Below are 18,800 nucleotides of genomic sequence, written 5' to 3'. Positions count from 1 at the left end.
AATTGATTAACTCAGTGGCTTAACAGAAAAAAAATAAGCAAACAACACATACATGTCTTGGATTGTTTGAAATCATTCCCAGAACCATCATGATGTTTAGATGTCTGCCATTTGCTAAATTCCCTTGCAATTTACTAACACATGTCTATGTTGTTATATACCCTGTTAAATTAATGCTATGTACAGTAATTTAGATTAAAAAGTTCCCTGGGTAACCAAAGTATAATCTCTCACCATTTCTGATGAGATATAATTATCCCTGGAAACAGATCTGTAAGATGATTTCCAATTACTATTGTTGTATTTCGGAATGGTCATTTTGCCAGTTTAGCCAATTACTTTTTCTATTTAATGAAAGGAACAATGTAGGATGGTTGTATATAATCTGAAATCTCCACAGCTAAAGTTCTCAAATAAATAACTACATTATACATTTCAGGTGTTCTGAATTAACAGAGCTCTGTATATATATATATATGCATATGTGTGTATGTCCTTATGTATTTGAAGATATAATGGTGCCCGTTTTCATCACACTATAGTAAGCGTTAATGAGTTCCTGGATCACCACTGAAAGACTGATCTTCATACTGTGCTATCATCGTAATTGATATTTAATGAAAAGTTTTAACTAAAAAAGATGAAATAAACAAAATTAGCATAAGTATGTACTTTCACACACACATTAATATATATTATATAGACATATATAATGTATAATATATATATCAACAAAATACATGTAATTTATATATTAATGTGTGTATAACATAAATATATATACATAGATATATAATGCCTGTATTCACATATATAATGCATATATTTAATATACATATAAAAATTAAACTTATTCTTGTACTTACGCTTCAAAGTGGTTGTGCGCATGATATAACACTGGTACTCACTTAGTAACGGTAATATCCATTCCATATAGAAAAAAACAACCATATAACCACATACTCACCTCATTAACTGCAGGTAGAGCAATATACCCAGGTAAACTTATACACTTACCAGTTAACTGTAGCTTAACATAAACCAATAGATAAATAACATACAAAAAAAAATCAAGAAAAAATAGAAAAGAAAGAAAAAAACCCAAAAATTGAGACCGATTACAGGGATACGAGATTAATTAATTAACTGCATGCGGTGAGGTTAATTGCATGCCTGTGGGATTAATAAAGCAAGAGACCGGTTATACAAGGCATTGGGTCAATATGCATGGTGTGGAGCAACTTGTACATAATAAAGACAGATGACCAGAGGCCAGTGAGACGGTGCCGCCATTGTAGGCTATGGTCAATGGCACTGTTGATGCTTGTTCCTTCCTGTGAGACTATTATCTCAGCTGCATTTGCCTGGATTACAGCAACCCACATAGGGTGTAAGATAACAACATGGTTCTAAGTGAATACCTATGTTTGCTAAAACTTCCATAAGAAGAAAACTTGTTGACAGTAACTACAAAGTTTTGGCTTACTAGCCTTCTTAAGACAGTTTGAAAGAGGCTAGCAAGTTGAAACTTTGCAGCTGATGTCACTCTTTTTCTTGCAGAAGTTTAATTAAACATGTGCTCTACTAAAAAGTATTGAGTAATCCATCAGTTTAATGTTAAAGTTTTGTTTTATATACAACTTGACATAAAAACAAACACACACACACACACACACACACACACCACACACACACACCACAAATGTTTGTTTTTATGTTCAGTTATAATTTTGATAAACAACTTTGAAACAATTTTACATTAATCTGATGGGTTACTCTATACTTTTGAAGAGATTAAATTTATTATTCTTATACAAGGATGTTGCTGACAGTGACTTTGAAGTCACTGTCAACAACTTTCTTGTATAAGAATTTGTTATTTTTTTTTTTTAATAGTGGAACTCGAAGTTGATAAAGCTATAAATAGCAGCACGCTAATATTGGGTTTTAAAAATAAACCCTTTTGATTAGAAAAAGTTGAAGGCCGTCTGTGTGACTTGAACCCACATCTTCAGTAAACATGACTGGCATTCTACCAGTAGATTAAAGCAACCCTTCAAATCTCTCAATCCATTTTAGAAAATTCTTACTGCAAGAATTGTATATTGTTTATATCAGAAGAATTTAGAAACTTCGAGAGAACACGAAATAATTTGTTTTGTTTATTTTCCACTGTTAAAAAAAAATCACAAATTATTTCACTGAAATTTCTAAAATTCTTATGATGCAAACAATATATATATATAGCATTATTAAATCTCAGAATGAGATTGAAACAGTAATCGCTCGATAATGTAAAGTATAGAAGCCATCATAACATAGCTAACCACATAGGGGAGGGGGTGTTACTGTAGCTTTATAGCCCCAAGAGATCGGTGTCTCCAGCTGGCTTTAGACACCATTTCAGTGCCCTTAAGCTACAGTAACACCCCCTCCCCTATGTGGTTAGCCATGTTATGATAGCTTCTATACTTTACAATATATATATATATATATATATATATATATATATATATATATATGTCTGTTATATACATATATATATATATCTTGGACACAGTAAGAGCCAGTATGAACTAACAAGTGACTCTTTACATAGCTGCCTTGACCTGCTGGAGATAGCAGTCAAATTATTACTTTACCATCATAGAAAGGGAAGGACGTGTTGGATAATGTGTAGACCTGTATTTTAGATATATATATATATATATATATATATATATATACGTTTAAATATTTGTTGTGCAAGATTTTTTATATATTGATATTGTAGTCTGAATATTAAAATGGCAAGGTCATGATTGGAATGCTTCTTTGATTATTGTTCTGCTTTATCAGAGTCAGGCCTGACCTAGAACTACAACAGCAGTAACAAAACTAACAGCAGCCAGTAATGTATATAAACAATAATATTTATATCAAGCAAATTTAGTAAATCAGAGCCATGGGATATATTTAATGACTAAAATATACTAGAAGCCATAGAAACCAGCAGAAACTTTCTACATCAGCGGACAAAAAGAGACAAAAACATTTAGTTAATGTTGGTACATTTGGATAATTTTGGTGTGGTGTAGGGAGACGAGAATACTAATATTTTAGACAAAGTCTGTTGTTTCCAAAATTTCAGAATTTTGCCAAGACAAAAGAATAAATGTGATGTTTATTTCAGTGAATAAACCAATGGCAGATGTATAGGTTCTATTATTATTGTTATTATTATTATTATTATTATCAAGATATTGTCATCTCCTGTGTCATGAGAACTCAGTGTATATGTGTGTGGGAGTATATATGTGTGTATGTCACTTTTTGTTCTCAGTTGGAACTACTCCATGCAACAATTACTTAACTCAGGGGCTAAAAAAAAGGGGGGGGGGAATCAACCACAATGTCTTGAGATGGTTCCTAGCACCATCAGTACTATGACAATGGCAACTGTTGCCATCCCATCACTGTAGTCATCATCATCATCACCTCTATCATTGTCCTCATCATCACTGTCACCATCATCTCTATTGTCATCATCTCTGCCATCATCATCACATCTTATTTTTCTAGTGTGTGGTATCACATAAAACCATATTCTTCCTTTGTGTGAACAAAGTGAAAGCAGTTTAAACCATTGGTTGAATACATTTTGACACTAAGTAATATTTGTACCAAATTCAGTATTCATCGGAACCAATTGCAGAAATTCAATTTCAAATAATAGACCTTTTTTTTTTCTCCCTCATGGCAGTAGATGTAAGACAATAAACAGTTTTTAGCAAAAGACTATCATCAATGACACTTCTCTTGAAATTTGTTTGCCAAAAGGTTTTGTAGGAAACTATGAAGGTAATAAATTTTGGTGAAGTCATCTTTGCCAGTTAGCCATTAACAGATATTATATTCATTTGTCTGTTCTTTACTTGTATAATTTATGGATTTTGGGGTGGTATTAGAACGTGCCATTGCAGTTCTTTGTATTTCTTCACTCATTTCTGTTGTACCACTAGAACAAACATTTCTGTTTGTTTCAATCTAGAATATATATTTTAATGCCCACAAGGGGCTAAACATAGAGGGGACGAACAAGGACAGACGAAGGGATTAAGTCGATTATATCGCCCCCAGTGCGTAACTGGTACTTTATTTATCGACCCCGAAAGGACGAAAAGCAAAGTTGACCTCGGCAGAACTTGAACTCAGAACGTAACAACAGACGAAATACTGCTAAGCATTTCGCCCGGCGTGCTAACGTGTCTGTCAGCTCGCCGCCTCACTGCAATTCTAAGCTGCTCTTTTAACAATGTACAGCTATTAGACCTTAGTCACTTGATACAGGTTCAATTCCTTGCTGTTTCACTATACCAGTTTAAAAATACTAAATACTAGTTTAAAAATTAAAAAAAAAAACACTAAACAAGACCAAGAGGGACAATGGTAATTTAATTACATTCCACACATTTATTTATGTGTGTATTTTGCTTTTCACAAGCCAAGCAATGAATAGTTGCATTGAAGCAAATCTCTGCGGAAGGCAAGTCTTCAGAATTGAAAGAGCAAAAAAATAGAGGGACATATTTTCCGCATCTTTAGAGAATTACAATGCAAAGAAGAACATCAAGTATGGTTTATATATTTGAATAGCAAGAAAAGATTTGGTACATAATGTAAGCTAGGGCAACAGACAGCTACTACTACTACTACTACACACTCACCAAATTATGGAGTTCTTTCAATAGAAGCTATGTAAAGGAGGACTATTTTAAAGGTAAAGACATTATGCTTCCTATCTACTTCACACTTGAGCAGTTAGCAGTGGATTAACCCTTTTGATACCCAGCTGCTCAATACAGAACTTTGTCACCTAGTACTATGATACAAACTTCTGATTTTAAGGCGATCTTCCATCAAACTTTAATTGTTCATGTTAATTTATGTTCCAAACTCCAGCTTAATAATGACCAAGTTATTTAATTAAATTCTTCATTAATCTCAAAATTGATTAGTGCATTTTGACATAATTATGGTAATAAAAAGATTAAGGGCAAAAACCTACTTAATTCCACATATTTGTTACAAATTTGAAGAATCAATAACCTATCCTACCCAGACTTAACAAATGGATGGACATAAAATAGTATTTAAATACAGTGAAAATAATCTTTTAAGAAAAGGGGAAAGCAAAATAAATAAATAAATAAATAAAACAACAGGAAAGATAAATTTTGGGATTAAGTGGAAATATTAACAACAGAATTTAACAAATATAAAATAACCAATTCTAAACTGAGAGAGATTGTGTGTGTGTGTGTGTGTTATGTGTTATGTGTGTGTGTGTGCATATATGAGTGAATCTGTGTGTTTGTATATGTGTGTGTGTTGTACAATGTTAACTTCAGGCAGCTAGAACCAAGGATACGAGGTAAAAAGTATCTCCAAATTCCAAAAGGAGAAAGAAAAATAACTTCGGAAATGAAAAGCCAAAAGCAGTATGCATCAACGCAAAGCAAGCGATGATAAAAGTCTGCAATAAACCTTCCAAGGGGCGGCGCATAATTTCCCAATCCAAAAGAGCTTCTGTAAGCAAGCAATGATATAAAAATCATGAGGCCATCGTAAGTCATATAAGTAATTTTTATGTTGAATGGGGAGGTATCTTTTGACAAACTTTCACTTTCACCTCATTGTATCTAAAAATTGTTGGTTGAAGACTTGAGTGCTTCCTTTATCCTTTTTTTTCATTTTTAGTTATTTTTTTCCCCTTTGTACCATGTCCCCCTCCCCCTCTAAAAAACACAATTACATGAAAAATTTGGAGATGTACTTGTCAGGCAAGTGATTTGATTTGGGACCATGTATTGAAACTGTAACAATTACAGTTTAGAAGATACATTCAAAACCACACAAAAACTCTTAACTTCAATCAAGCATTTATTATTTGGCGTCAAAATTTTCATCACACTATTTGCAACCTGGTCACTGACAGTACCACTGCAAAAGGTTTGGAACATAGCTGTTGGCCTGTATATAGGCCTCAGGGTTTTAAATATAATTTTTCTCTCTCACATATACAGGTCATGAAGGTACATGACCTAGAAGTTAGGGTATTGCACTGTGGTTGTATAATTGTGGTTTTGATTGCCACACGTCCATTTGGCTATAAATGAGTTCCAGTAGTAGCTGGGCAGTTGACCCTGCAATGGATTGACATACCAGTTCAGAGAAGAGTGCTGTAAATCTCGGTCACCATGGAAACCAGATTAAGCTTTAGTCTGCTAAGTTCTAGGGTTCATGATAGACTTAGGTTTAAGTAAATACCTAGATAGGTCAGTCACTTTTGCAGTCATCATCAACAATGAGCGCCAGGTGAGGACAACCAGAATGTCTGACCTGATGAGTGAAAAAGAAACTATATTAAAAACTGTGAGGTCTCTAAATATAGGTTGATAGCCTTGTTTCAAACTTGTTGCCATGTCACAAACAGTTGGATGAAAATCTTGACACCAAACAAAAAAGTGATTAAGGGAAGTTAGCAATTGTTTTAGGTGCTTTTGAAGGGCTAATATGAATCTTCCATACTGTAACTGCTTCACAAAAATTGTTTGAAAATAAAACATTTAGGTTTCCAGATACCAGCAAGCTTACTCTTCGTCTGTTATTGGTAAAACATTCAATTTTGTTGTTTTACAAATAAATGCCTTTATTGTGTAACAAATACTATTTCAATATATGCTACATATGTCACATGAACTTTTTAGTATTATTAATATTATCATCATGTTTTTGCTTTTCATTTTTTTTTTTTCCCCCCAGTGAAAACCAACATAGAAATCTAGTAACTGATATTGCTGCAAGATGGTAAAACTTAAAATGTTTCTTCTTAGTTTCAGATTCAACTGAAATAGAGAATAAAATAAACCCACTTGCTCTACAAATTGAACGCAACAGATTTGCAGCATTTTCACACAGGAAATAACAACAGTGTCATAGTTGGAATAAGACTGTTGTGATATAGTTACAACGAAAGCACCAAAAGAAATGGCCAATACAAAACAAGAATGGTGTGTAATCTAAGCTACATACATTTCCGGGATATATGGTGGTGGTTTGTGGCAGAAGGGGAGATTTTAGATGCAAGGAAATATTACAGAAAAAAAAAAAAGTCATGTGCAAAAGGATCAAGCTCAAACTTCCACCAATAAGTCAAAATAAATTTTAATTTCAAGACATTTTTTTTTTTTAAATATAACATAATTTGCAACAACAAAAAAAAAAAAAGGTTTAAAATAAAAAATGAAAATAATAATGATAATAATAATAATAAAACTGCAAATCAAACGGGGAGAGAAAAAGCATGATTTAGGTCGAGGCACCGAAGCTGTAAAACTAAAATACTGCCACCCGAAAGCTATAGAAGAAATAGGCTAAATAAGAATTTGATTATAAATTAAAATGAAATTTAAAAGCTAAAAAAAAAAAAAACGTAAAAAAATGAAAATATAAACATACGTTAAAAAAATAAAATATTTAAGCAAATGATAATAACAATTGTAAAAAAAAAATAAATAAAAGTAACAAATGTAACTGAAATTATATAGCCAAGCAAGATAGCTTATACCATAGAAATTGTCTTTATACACACCTGTAGCAACTCTGTTCATTTTCTTATGCATGCGGCCTATGTGACAACAGGTGAATATGGTTAGGGTAAAATGCAACAAAATGCTGTGAAATACATTTGTCAGTTGATTTTTGCTACACATAGTAGAATCGAAGTGTTAACTTATATAATAAACTTGGGGAGTTTATTGCAACGGTAAATGGAAAATTAACATTTCTTTAAAAAAAGAAAGACCTGAATTTGGGTTAGCATTAAAAAAAAAAAAATTTAATTAAATTTAAGAAAAAAACTATCTCCCACTTACTGTTTTAGAAACATTTTACTTTTTAAAGAAATCCTTTGAAAACCATTTAAATTTTAATAAACATAGAAAACATAATTGTTGTTTTAAGTTCTATAAAACATACACATGTTTCAGGAAGACAATTAGACAGATTTCATAATACAATCAACACACACCTTCTCAGCATTCGCAGCAAAACACGCACAGACACTGACATATGAAGTGGTTTCAGGTACCATTAGCATGACACGAAATTGAGAGTTCTACTTGATTTGTGAAGAACCACAGCTATAACTTGCAAGTGAGAGTGACTTGGTAACATTAACATGTACCATGCCTTCACTAGTTGTTTTAGGTGCCTGTGTATTCATAAGCAGATACTAACGATAACTTAGCCCAGCAGAACATCCAAGGATATGAAAGCTGGAAGGAGAGAGTTATTGTAGCAACACTAGGCAGGTACTTACTTTCATCTGAGTAGACTGAAGCAGCATCAAATGAAGTGTCTTGCTCAAGGAATTGAACCCATGACGTTATGATCAAGAGCCCAAAACCCTAACCACCAGGCTACATGATTTCACTCCATATTTGTGAAATGATTTTATATTTTCTTTGAAACTTCACAAAACAAAACAGAGAGCTAATAAAATAAAACAACAGTTGATTTTTGCTACACACAGTAGAATCAAAATGTTAACTTATATATATTTCTTTATTGTCCACAAGGGGCTAAACATAGAGGGGACAAACAAGGACAGACAAAGGGATTAAGTCGATTACATCGACCCCAGTGCGAAACTGATACTTTATTTATCGGCCCCCGAAAGGATGAAAGGCAAAGTCAACTACGGCGGAATTTGAACTCAGAACGTAACGACAGACGAAATACCGCTAGGCATTTCGCCCGGCACACTAACGTGTCTGCCAGCTCGTAACTTATATAATAAACTTTTTACTTCTCAACAGATATCTTATCACTTTTATATTTTACACACCAATATCAACAAAAAAAAAAAAAATCTATAAACAAGCATATGTGTGTATCAGAGAAATTATGATAAACACAAGTTTCTATTATTTGTTCCCTATATACGTTTCACCACTGTGGTTATTTGAAATCCCTGCATTGGATGTTCCAAGTGCAATTGGATGCTGAACCACAACAGACCACCCAGGGAAACACTTTATTGCATTATGTTACAGGGATAAAGTACATTTAACTGTACACGCAAGATACACAACACATTATCAGTGATGTCATCAGAATTTATACTTTCAAGATAATGTTAATTCTTTTTTGAAACAGAGTATCTTGAAGCAAACAAAGCTATAAATAATAACTTGTGCATATTGTGTGTGTTTGTGTACACCTGTGTGTATATTATAGTTAGAATCCTGTCTATGGAATCTTACTTCCCATCTCAAACTCATTCCATGCTATGCCAAATATAATTTCATATTGAAAAATCATAGTTAATTTTGATTCATAATTAACAGATGAGGCGCAGGAGTGGCTGTGTGGTAAGTAGCTTGCTAACCAACCACATGGTCCTGGGTTCAGTCCCACTGCGTGGCATCTTGGGCAAGTGTCTTCTGCTATAGCCCCGGGCCGACCAATGCCTTGTGATTGGATTTGGTAGACGGAAACTGAAAGAAGCCTGTCGTATATATATGTATATATATATATATATATATATATATAATATATATATATATATGTATGTGTGTGTGTTTGTGTGTCCGTGTTTGTTCCCCTAGCATTGCTTGACAACCGATGCTGGTGTGTTTACGTCCCCGTCACTTAGCGGTTCGGCAAAAAGAGACCGATAGAATAAGTACTGGGCTTACAAAAAGAATAAGTCCCGGGTCGAGTTGCTCGACTAAAGGCGGTGCCCCAGCATGGCCGCAGTCAAATGACTGAAACAAATAAAAGAGTAAAGAGTAAAGAGATGAGGGTTATTTATCATCCCAAACATCAGATCAAGATGGAGTGTCTTGTTATATTTATATATGAAGATATGACCAATCCTGACATTTTGAGGGAGAGGAGGATTAGCTGATCCCATCAATCTGAATACTGAAAAGGTACTTCATTTTATTCATCCCTGGGGGAATGAAAGGCAAAGGTGACCTCAGCAGCAATATTTGAACACAGAATGTAAAGTTACATAACCAATCTCCACTGTTCTGAGATGAAGATGATATAAGTCAATACCATCAACCCCATTACTGGAACAGTATTTTATTGACCCTGAAGAAAGGCAAGGTGACTTCACTGTTGTTTGGGCTCAGAATGTAAAGGAAACACAGAAGAAACACTGCAAGACATGTTGATCAATGAACCAACATTTCTATCACCCTCCTGTACATTAAATAACATTTAATGGAGAATAGATTTACCTGGTTTATTAGAAATGGGTCTAGCTAACAGAAAAATAGTAGGTATTCGTGGAAGAACCAGAAAGGATTTCATATGCGAAATGAGAAACAAGTATTTACTATACACACACACACACGTGTGTGTGTGTGTGTGTGTGTGTGTGTGTGTGTATCTATCTATCTATCTATATATATATATATATAAAGAGAGAGAGAGAGAGAGAGAAAGAGACAGAGAGAGAGATAGACAGACAGACAGAGAGAGAGGGGGAGGTAGAAGAGAGAGGGACAGAGGAAGACATGGGAAAAGAAACAAAGAGTGGGAAAGACAGAGAGAGGGGGGAGTCAGAGGGGAAGAGGAGAGAGTTGAGAGAGACATGGGTGACAGAAAGGAGGAGAGATAGAGGGAGAGGCAACAGAGGATATAGGGAGAGAGAGAGAGAGAGAGGAAATAGAGAAAGAAAATACTTAAACTAAACAGAAAGTTGCTGCTGCTCCATAGAGAAAGTATTTTGATAGAACTATCTTACAAGAATCTGCAGTTTCTCTCTCTTGTTGGCATTGGTGTGTTGATAAGAAGATGGAAGCGGGGGGGGGGAAGAGTTGAAGATAAACAAACTCATTGGCAACCTGTTAAACAAAGGTCAGGTTTAATTACAGATTGGACAGAATTAAGTAAATATTGACCTTAAGTTGTGTGTCGAAAGTTTTCTGAATAGAATTCTCCCCCTTCCTCATTGGGCCTTCTCAGTTACATGTGTGTATAATATTATATATAAAATATAATATCTACATAATAGGCGCAGGAGTGGCTGTTTGGTAAGTAGCTTGCTAACCAACCACATGGTTCCGGGTTCAGTCCCACTGCGTGGCATCTTGGGCACGTGTCTTCTGCTATAGCCCCGGGCCGACCAATGCCTTGTGAGTGGATTCGGTAGACGGAAACTGAAAGAAGCCTGTCGTATATATGTGTATATATATATATATATATATATATATATATATAAGTGTGTGTGAATATGTTTGTGTGTCTGTGTTTGTTCCCCTAGCATTGCTTGACAACCGATGCTGGTGTGTTTACGTCCCCATAACTTAGCGGTTCGGCAAAAGAGACTGATAGAATAAGTACTGGGCTTACAAAGAATAAGTCCCGGGGTCGATTTGCTCGACTAAAGGCGGTGCTCCAGCATGGCCGCAGTCAAATGACTGAAACAAGTAAAAAGAGTAAAAGAGTATAATATATATATATATATTATGTAATATAATATATATGTATTTAGAGCACTCAATACAAGGTAAGGTATGGAATACGTAACATACATTATAAGCTGACTGTTAGCCAATAGATAGGAATGTTTATAAACAACAGCATTTTTTTCCTGAGAAACTCAAGAGTTCGTTGATGAACAATTAGTTAACCTGTATAAATTTTACAGTATATATGTGTGTGTATGTATAAATGTGAAGGCGCATGGCTCAGTGGTTAGAGCGTCGAGCTTACGATCGTGAGGTTGTGAGCTCGAATCCCGGACCGGGCTGCGTGTTGTGTTCTTGAGCAAGACACTTTATTTCACGTTGCTCCAGTTCACTCAGCTGTAGAAATGAGTTGCGACGTCACAGGTGCCAAGCTGTATCGACCTTTGTCTTTCCCTTGGATATCACTGGTGGCGTGGAGAGGGGAGGCCGGTATGCATGGGCGACTACTGGTCTTCCATAAAACAACCTTGCCCAGACTTGTGCCTCAGAGGGTAACTCTCTAGGTGCAAACCCATGGTCACTCATGACCGAAGGGGGTCTTTACCCTTTACCTTTATGTATAAATGTAAACAGAAGGCTGTTATTTTAAACCAGTTTAAGAATAACAATGAGACATTTACTGATGGAGGGGAAAGGCCTTGATACTGTAAAATTCTTCTTGACTGGGACTTCAGGATTCATTCAATGACGCACACACACCCACACACACACACACATTCATTAATCAAATTATAAAGTGTTACAGATCCATTAGAGTCAATCTAACAAGCAGTTTAACACTGGATATTAAAACCGGACGTTAAATAGCAGCACAGTTAAGCAATAATACCATGCACTCTTTACGGATAGCAGGTATTGAGAAAAATATGGCAGCTGATTTAGGGATTTTTAGATGCTCTTTTATCTTTCATTTGTTTCAGTCGTTAAACTGTGCCCTTGCTAGGGCCTTGAAGAGTTTTAGTCAAATGGAACAATCCCAGTACTTATTTTTTTAAAGCCTGGTTCTTATTCTATTGGTCTCTTTTGCCAAACCACTGAGTGATGAGAACATAAACACACCAACACTGGTTGTCAAGTAGTGGTGAAGGACAAACACAGACACAAAGGTACACACACACACACACACACACACACACACACACACACACACACACACACACACATACATTACAATGATACAATGAGCTTCTTTCAGTTTCTGTTTATCGAATTCCCTCACAAGGCTTTGGTTAGCCTGAAGCCATGGTAGAAGACACTTGCCCATGGTGTCACACAGTGGGACTGAACCCAGGACCATGTGGTTGGGAAGCAAATTTCTTAACACACAGCCACACTTGCACCTATGAATGTATGGAGAGAGAGACAAAGAGACAGAGACAGACAGACAGACACAGAGCATATGAGACTACACCAATGATGATGATGATTTATGAATTGGTGTTGTTGATGACGTACTAAGTTCTCAGCTCTTTGATTGGTTGGAAGAAGTTGTTAACTGAGGCTCTTCTACATATCTTTGAATGAAGTCACAGTGAATATTGCCTTCCTTTTGTCTTCCTCATATAAATTCCTTTCACTTTATGTAGGATCTTTTTATTAATTATTCATTAATTTCATATCAAAATTGATGTAACAACAGTGCTGATTGCTACAGATTTGCAATGGGCCAATCACTGCTTCACTGCATATCTGATATCAATAGTGATAAGGGAGAGTCTGTATTTTATAGCAGAACAAATATCCCAAAGGACTTTAGCTGTAAAGCACTCAATTTTTTTTAATTTTTTTTTTGTCTTACCAATGTTTTATAATCACCACTGATATACAGTGGCAAAATACACACAAACACACATGGTATTGACTGTGGCACAGCCCAGGTATTTGCATAGATACCAGAATTAAATTTTACAAAACTGTCATCATTCCAGCTATCCTCTATGACATGGAAACTTGGGCAGCATACCAGTCCCTTGCTAAAAGATTTAACTATTTCCACACGTCTTGCATAAGAAAAATCTAAACATCAGGGTAAAATTCCCAATAGAGAAATCCTAAAGTTTGTCATACTTGAGCAAATCCATCTGTGTTGGGGTGGAAATGTCAGACTGCCTGACGGGGATAGACTGTCAAAGGCAATCTACCATGCTGTACTAGCAAATGAACAGCAGTGTTGATGCATGATATAAAAGAATCAAAGATATTGGGTCATCTCATAAATAATGCTGCTTTTTTTTTAAACTTCTTTTATTTTTCAAAATTAAGATAAAGTTCTTTTTTAATCTAAAATATATAATCTCCTTCATTTTCTACAATGTTCTTCCATTGAACCTGGAACAATGTGGTTGGGAAGCAAGCATCTTCCTTTATAGCCATGTCTGTACTTCAATATTAAAATAGGGGCATCAGTGTTCAGAAGGTTTATAAAACCTAAATGCATTTGGAATAAATGACCCCTAATATCTTTGAGTCAAGTGCTTAACAACATAAGATTTCTATAAAGTCTGTGTAGTTGTTTACAAATTTCCATAACAAAACACAACAGGCTACACCATATCTGATGTAATATAAAAAAAAAAAGGTCAACATTGACATAATTTGGTAGCCAAACACATTCCTGAGTGAAATTCCTGTACAGTGAAAGTTTAAATATGTTTTCATATACTAACATTAAGTTTCTCATATTTTGGGTGGGAAGCACTCGGTGTTCTGTAGAACTAAATACTTCACCACACCAACTGAAGTCTCCGTTAACAAACAAAACTTGTAACAATTATACATATCAGTATCATGCACTCATGGTATGGTAATAGTAGGTTTCACTTTCATCGTACATTTTACTGAACATAATCAAACTCACTCCAAAGAGCTGCACTCGTTTACCAAGTGACTTTATTCTGGACTTAAAAACATGGCAGGTTTTGTTTACATTATACATTTACTGAATACAATCAAGTAGCTTGCTTGGAGTTGCACTTGTTTACCAAGTAACTCGATTTGTTGTCATTGCTTTTTTTTCTTTTAATCTCTTAATCAAGAGGGAATGGTGGTTGTGTCCATGACTCTTTACAGGGCCTCCAAGCCGGGAGGGAAGAAGGAAGGGGTTCTAAAACAGGAGACATTGTCTGAATGATTGCATCAGACTGGTTAGTCCACATTATGCTGTAAGGAGCATAGAGCCAGTTTCCTGGTTTCTCCGTCATATTATATATATATATATGTGGAGGTGCAATGGCTCAGTGGTTAGGGCAGCGGACTCGCGGTCGTAGGATCGCGGTTTCGATTCCCAGACCGGGCGTTGTGTGTGTTTATTGAGCGAAAACACCTAAAAGCTCCACGAGGCTCCGGCAGGGGGTGGTGATCCCTGCTGTACTCCTTTGCCACTCTTTCTCTCACTCTTTCGTCTGTTGGCCTGCTCGCTTAGCCAGCGGGGTGGCGTCGTTCGAAGGCTAAAACAATGCGAAGCGCATTGTGACCAGCGATGTGTAGCAACATCTGATGGTCTGGTCGGTCACGTGATCACGTGATATATATATATGAGATGCAGCGACAAAAATATTTTGACAAATTAAATTTAAATGTTGAAGTGAATCTAACGGTTTTTGTATTATAAACACCTTCCACACTGCAATTGTTTTCATTCCAGCACACGATCTCAGATGTACTTGCTATGCAATATATATATATATTCTTCATTGGACACAATGCCAGTCTACTGCATGATTACTCACTTTTACCAGCTGAGTGGGCTGCAGTAAGTGAAATGAAATGTTTTGCTCAAAAACACAACACATCGCCTGCACAAGGTATTGTGGGAAGAATAGCTTTAACCATTTAGGAACACCTAGAAACTTAACTTTAGATTTCATTTATTTCTTTTATAGTGCTGTGTACTATGAAGTGTCACAAAGTTTCATTGTGCTTCTTCTAGACCCTAGTCACTAGAAACTCCACAACATAAAATTCTTTTGCACATTCTGTTTAACTCTTAACTTCCTGTAAGACACAGTACGACATGGGACTGCATTGGTTAGTCAATCCTGAAATGCATGATATCGCAAGAATTGTACTAACCTTCTTTACATTCATTTTGAAGAACATACAAAGTAGAAAACTTCAATTAATTTTTCTATCATTTTTTTTTTGTTTTTTTTTTTCTACGATAAAATCTTTACAAAACTGGATTTTTGACTAAGAAAAACTTTCAACAGGATGTTAAGAAATAAAACCTGTTTTCCAAACAGCCATAGGCTGGATGAGAGTTTATTTTGAAGCCAGATTTTAAGATCAGATGCACATTCTGTTGCCAACCCTTAATAGTTCTTAACTTCTAACTTCTAACAGAATGTTAAAAATTAATATATCAGATAAATCCAAGGAGATTGGTGACGGTCTGTGTTGGCAAGACTTGTATTATTTGAAAAAAGCAACAAGAGTTAATCACCTGTTTTATCAAGGTAATATTGAAAGGGGCACCAATTTCCAAGTAAGGGATTTTTTTCAATCCACAGACCTTCAAAAGTGTAAATCAACCAGTAAAATATCACCATCAAAACCTAAAAAAAGTACTTATTGGTGAAATATTGATTTTTTAAAAGGGAAAGTGAAACTACAAGACAAACACCTCAATGCTACGAAATTGTTGCATTCCTGGAATTTATGCCATAACATGGAATTTTGTAATGCAAAACTTATTTCCTCATTGGTTTCATGCAATATAAAAGCTCTTGGGGAAACAAGTTTCCATTAAAGAATTGCACATTAGAGCAAGATTTTTAAAGAATGCAACATTTCCATACTGTAGAGTGAGAGAGCTTGCATTTAGATTGGAGTGAAAAGTGAATTGCTGACAACATTTGACTAAAAACATTGACACTGGTGATAGTTAAGCTGCGATGACCAAAAGGTGAACTGCAATGTGCATGTGAGAATGTGTGTATACAGTAAAGTGGAGCTTGGATAATATCTTCTGAATAACAACATAGAATATTAATGTGAAGAAATTTTTTAAAAGAATGGATATGAATAAAAGTATTTACAACAATGTTACAGTGAAACACAGATGTACCAAAAATGTTTTTAAAAAATGCTATAGATACCTTTAGCCCCCGAAAAATAGTCAAGGAGTTTAGAATGCAAAAATAAAAAGGAAAGAAAGAACAATTAAATCATAATTGTAAAGAGCTTGAAATATTTGTTACCAAATAGAAACTTTAATGGGGTGGCACCTTATACAAACTTTAATGGGGTATTACCAAATACAACCTTCAATGAGATGTCACCAATACAAATTTTAATGGTGTTGCCAAATAGCTTGAATGAAATGTCACCAAATACAAACTTTAATGGGGTGTTGCCAGACACACATTTTAATGGGAAATAAAAGAAACTTTAATGGCATGATATTTTAATGGGGTGCCACAAATACAAACTTCAATGGAATGTCTCCAATACAAACTTTAAGGAGATGTTGCTAAATACAAGCTTTGATGGGGTGTCCCCAATACAAACTTTAATGGGTGTTGCCAGACACAAACTTAAATGAGATGTCTTCAATACAAATTTTAATAAGGTCTCAAAGACAAACTTTAATGAGGTGTTACCCAATATAAACTTTAATGGGGTGTTGCCAGACAAACTTTAATGGGATGTCTTTAAAACAAACTTTAATGGTGGCGTCACCAAATACAATGTTTCATAGAATAATGCCAAATACAAACATCAAAAAATGCCAGCAAATACAAACTTTAGTGGGAAATCACCAAATACCAATATAGACGGAATGACTTCACAAAACATTAGTATTACCATAGTATTTAGAGTTGCTACAAAGAAAGCATGGAAGCTAGCTGCAATGAATTCATTTCAGGAATAATTTTGACATTTATTAAATAATAAATGTTAGGGCATCTTTGTCTTTCTGCTCTCTCCACCCACCCCATGTGTGTGTGTAAAAAAGGTTGTGTAGTTGTGTGCTTTTGTTGTCGTTTTTCTTCTTTTTCTTTAGGTAGTCTCTTCCACCACTTAACAAACAACTGATGGCCAACTTAGTGCATGTTGTTGATAATTGTGTCAGTTGCTTGGTTCTCTCATTCAACAGACACAGAAATATGCCAGGCAGGCAACAACAAACAATAAAGACTCAACAGGAGAGAGAGCATGGGTGGAGGCTGGGGGCAGTCACCATAACAGATAACAATTGTCCCCCCCCCCCGCCCTTCCATTGTTAACACAATTTGGTTGTTGTTTTAATGAGGTTTAATGAAAGAAGAACAAAGTGTCAATAATCATTAGGGACAATTAGGCAAGGCTTTTTTTTTTTTTAATCACACACACACACACACCATGAGGGGTGTCTTACCAAAGTTATTAAACAATAACATGAGTTTTATCTACTTTACTATCTTAATCATCAGACTAGTGTGTTTACTGTCTGCAAAGAGTTTATTATTTATTGCGCTGTGTATGGTGAGAATTGTATAAGATTTACTGCCATTATGAGTGCTATGTATTACCATTTATTGTCTGCATGCTTTTTTAGATTTACTTTCTACACAAATTATATACATACATATATGTCATAATAACTAATATATTTCAACACTATGGGAAGCATTGCTGTCCAAATAACTAATATTATAGTCATCAACATTCAATGACAGCTTTCCATGGGTTGGGCAGCTTGACAGCAACTGGCAAAGCCAGGGGCCACATCAAGTTCCATAGACTGTTTGGACCTGGTTTCTACGAATAGATGCCCTTTTTAATACCAACCACTTTACAGAGTGAACACTGTGTGCTTTTTACCCAGCACTGTCATCAGTGCTTTTTACATGGCACCTTGGTTTTAGGATTTCAGTTCTGTTGTGGTCGGCAAGTGCTACCAAACTGAGACAATGACATTAAGCATAAGGTTAATAGTAATTTTTCCATTAAAGGCTGCATACAAATGATGCACTGCTCACATGTATGTATATGCTTTATATGTATTAAATATACAGGCTTAATAGACATGTGAAGGCGCATGGCTCAGTGGTCAGAGCGTCGAGCTTATGATCATGAGGTTGTGTGTTCGAATCCCGGACTGGGCTGCATGTTGTGTTCTTGAGCAAGACACTTTATTTCACGTTGCACCAGTTCATGCAGCCATTGCCAGGGGCACGTAAAAAGCACCATTTGAACATGGTCATTGCTAGTTCCGCCTGACTGGCTCCCATGCCGATGGCACATAAAAAGCACCATTCAAGTGTGGTCGATGCCAGCATTGCCTGA

At 35.4% G+C, this 18,800-nt stretch overlaps 1 protein-coding gene across 4 annotated transcripts in view; it reads right to left on the bottom strand.

Moving 5' to 3' along the window:
• The window catches only part of LOC115223367 (low-density lipoprotein receptor-related protein 1B), a 262,355-nt gene that overhangs the window by 154,598 nt on the left and 88,957 nt on the right, over window positions 1–18,800 (bottom strand). For 3 of the 4 annotated variants that reach the window (XM_029793862.2, XM_036512479.1, XM_029793861.2), the window contains exon 3: window positions 7,634–7,669. The exons of the other annotated variant lie outside the window; for it this stretch is intronic. In XM_029793862.2, the coding sequence (XP_029649722.1) occupies window positions 7,634–7,669 (36 nt within the window). The remainder of the gene's footprint in view (window positions 1–7,633; window positions 7,670–18,800) is intronic. 4 annotated transcript variants of the gene reach the window in all.

Source organism: Octopus sinensis, linkage group LG23 (genome assembly GCF_006345805.1).
Source record: "Octopus sinensis linkage group LG23, ASM634580v1, whole genome shotgun sequence".
In the NCBI taxonomy this organism is placed as follows: Eukaryota; Metazoa; Mollusca; class Cephalopoda; order Octopoda; family Octopodidae; genus Octopus; species Octopus sinensis.
Note: the sequence above shows the minus strand (reverse complement) of the source record. Positions and strands in the feature narration are given on the sequence as shown.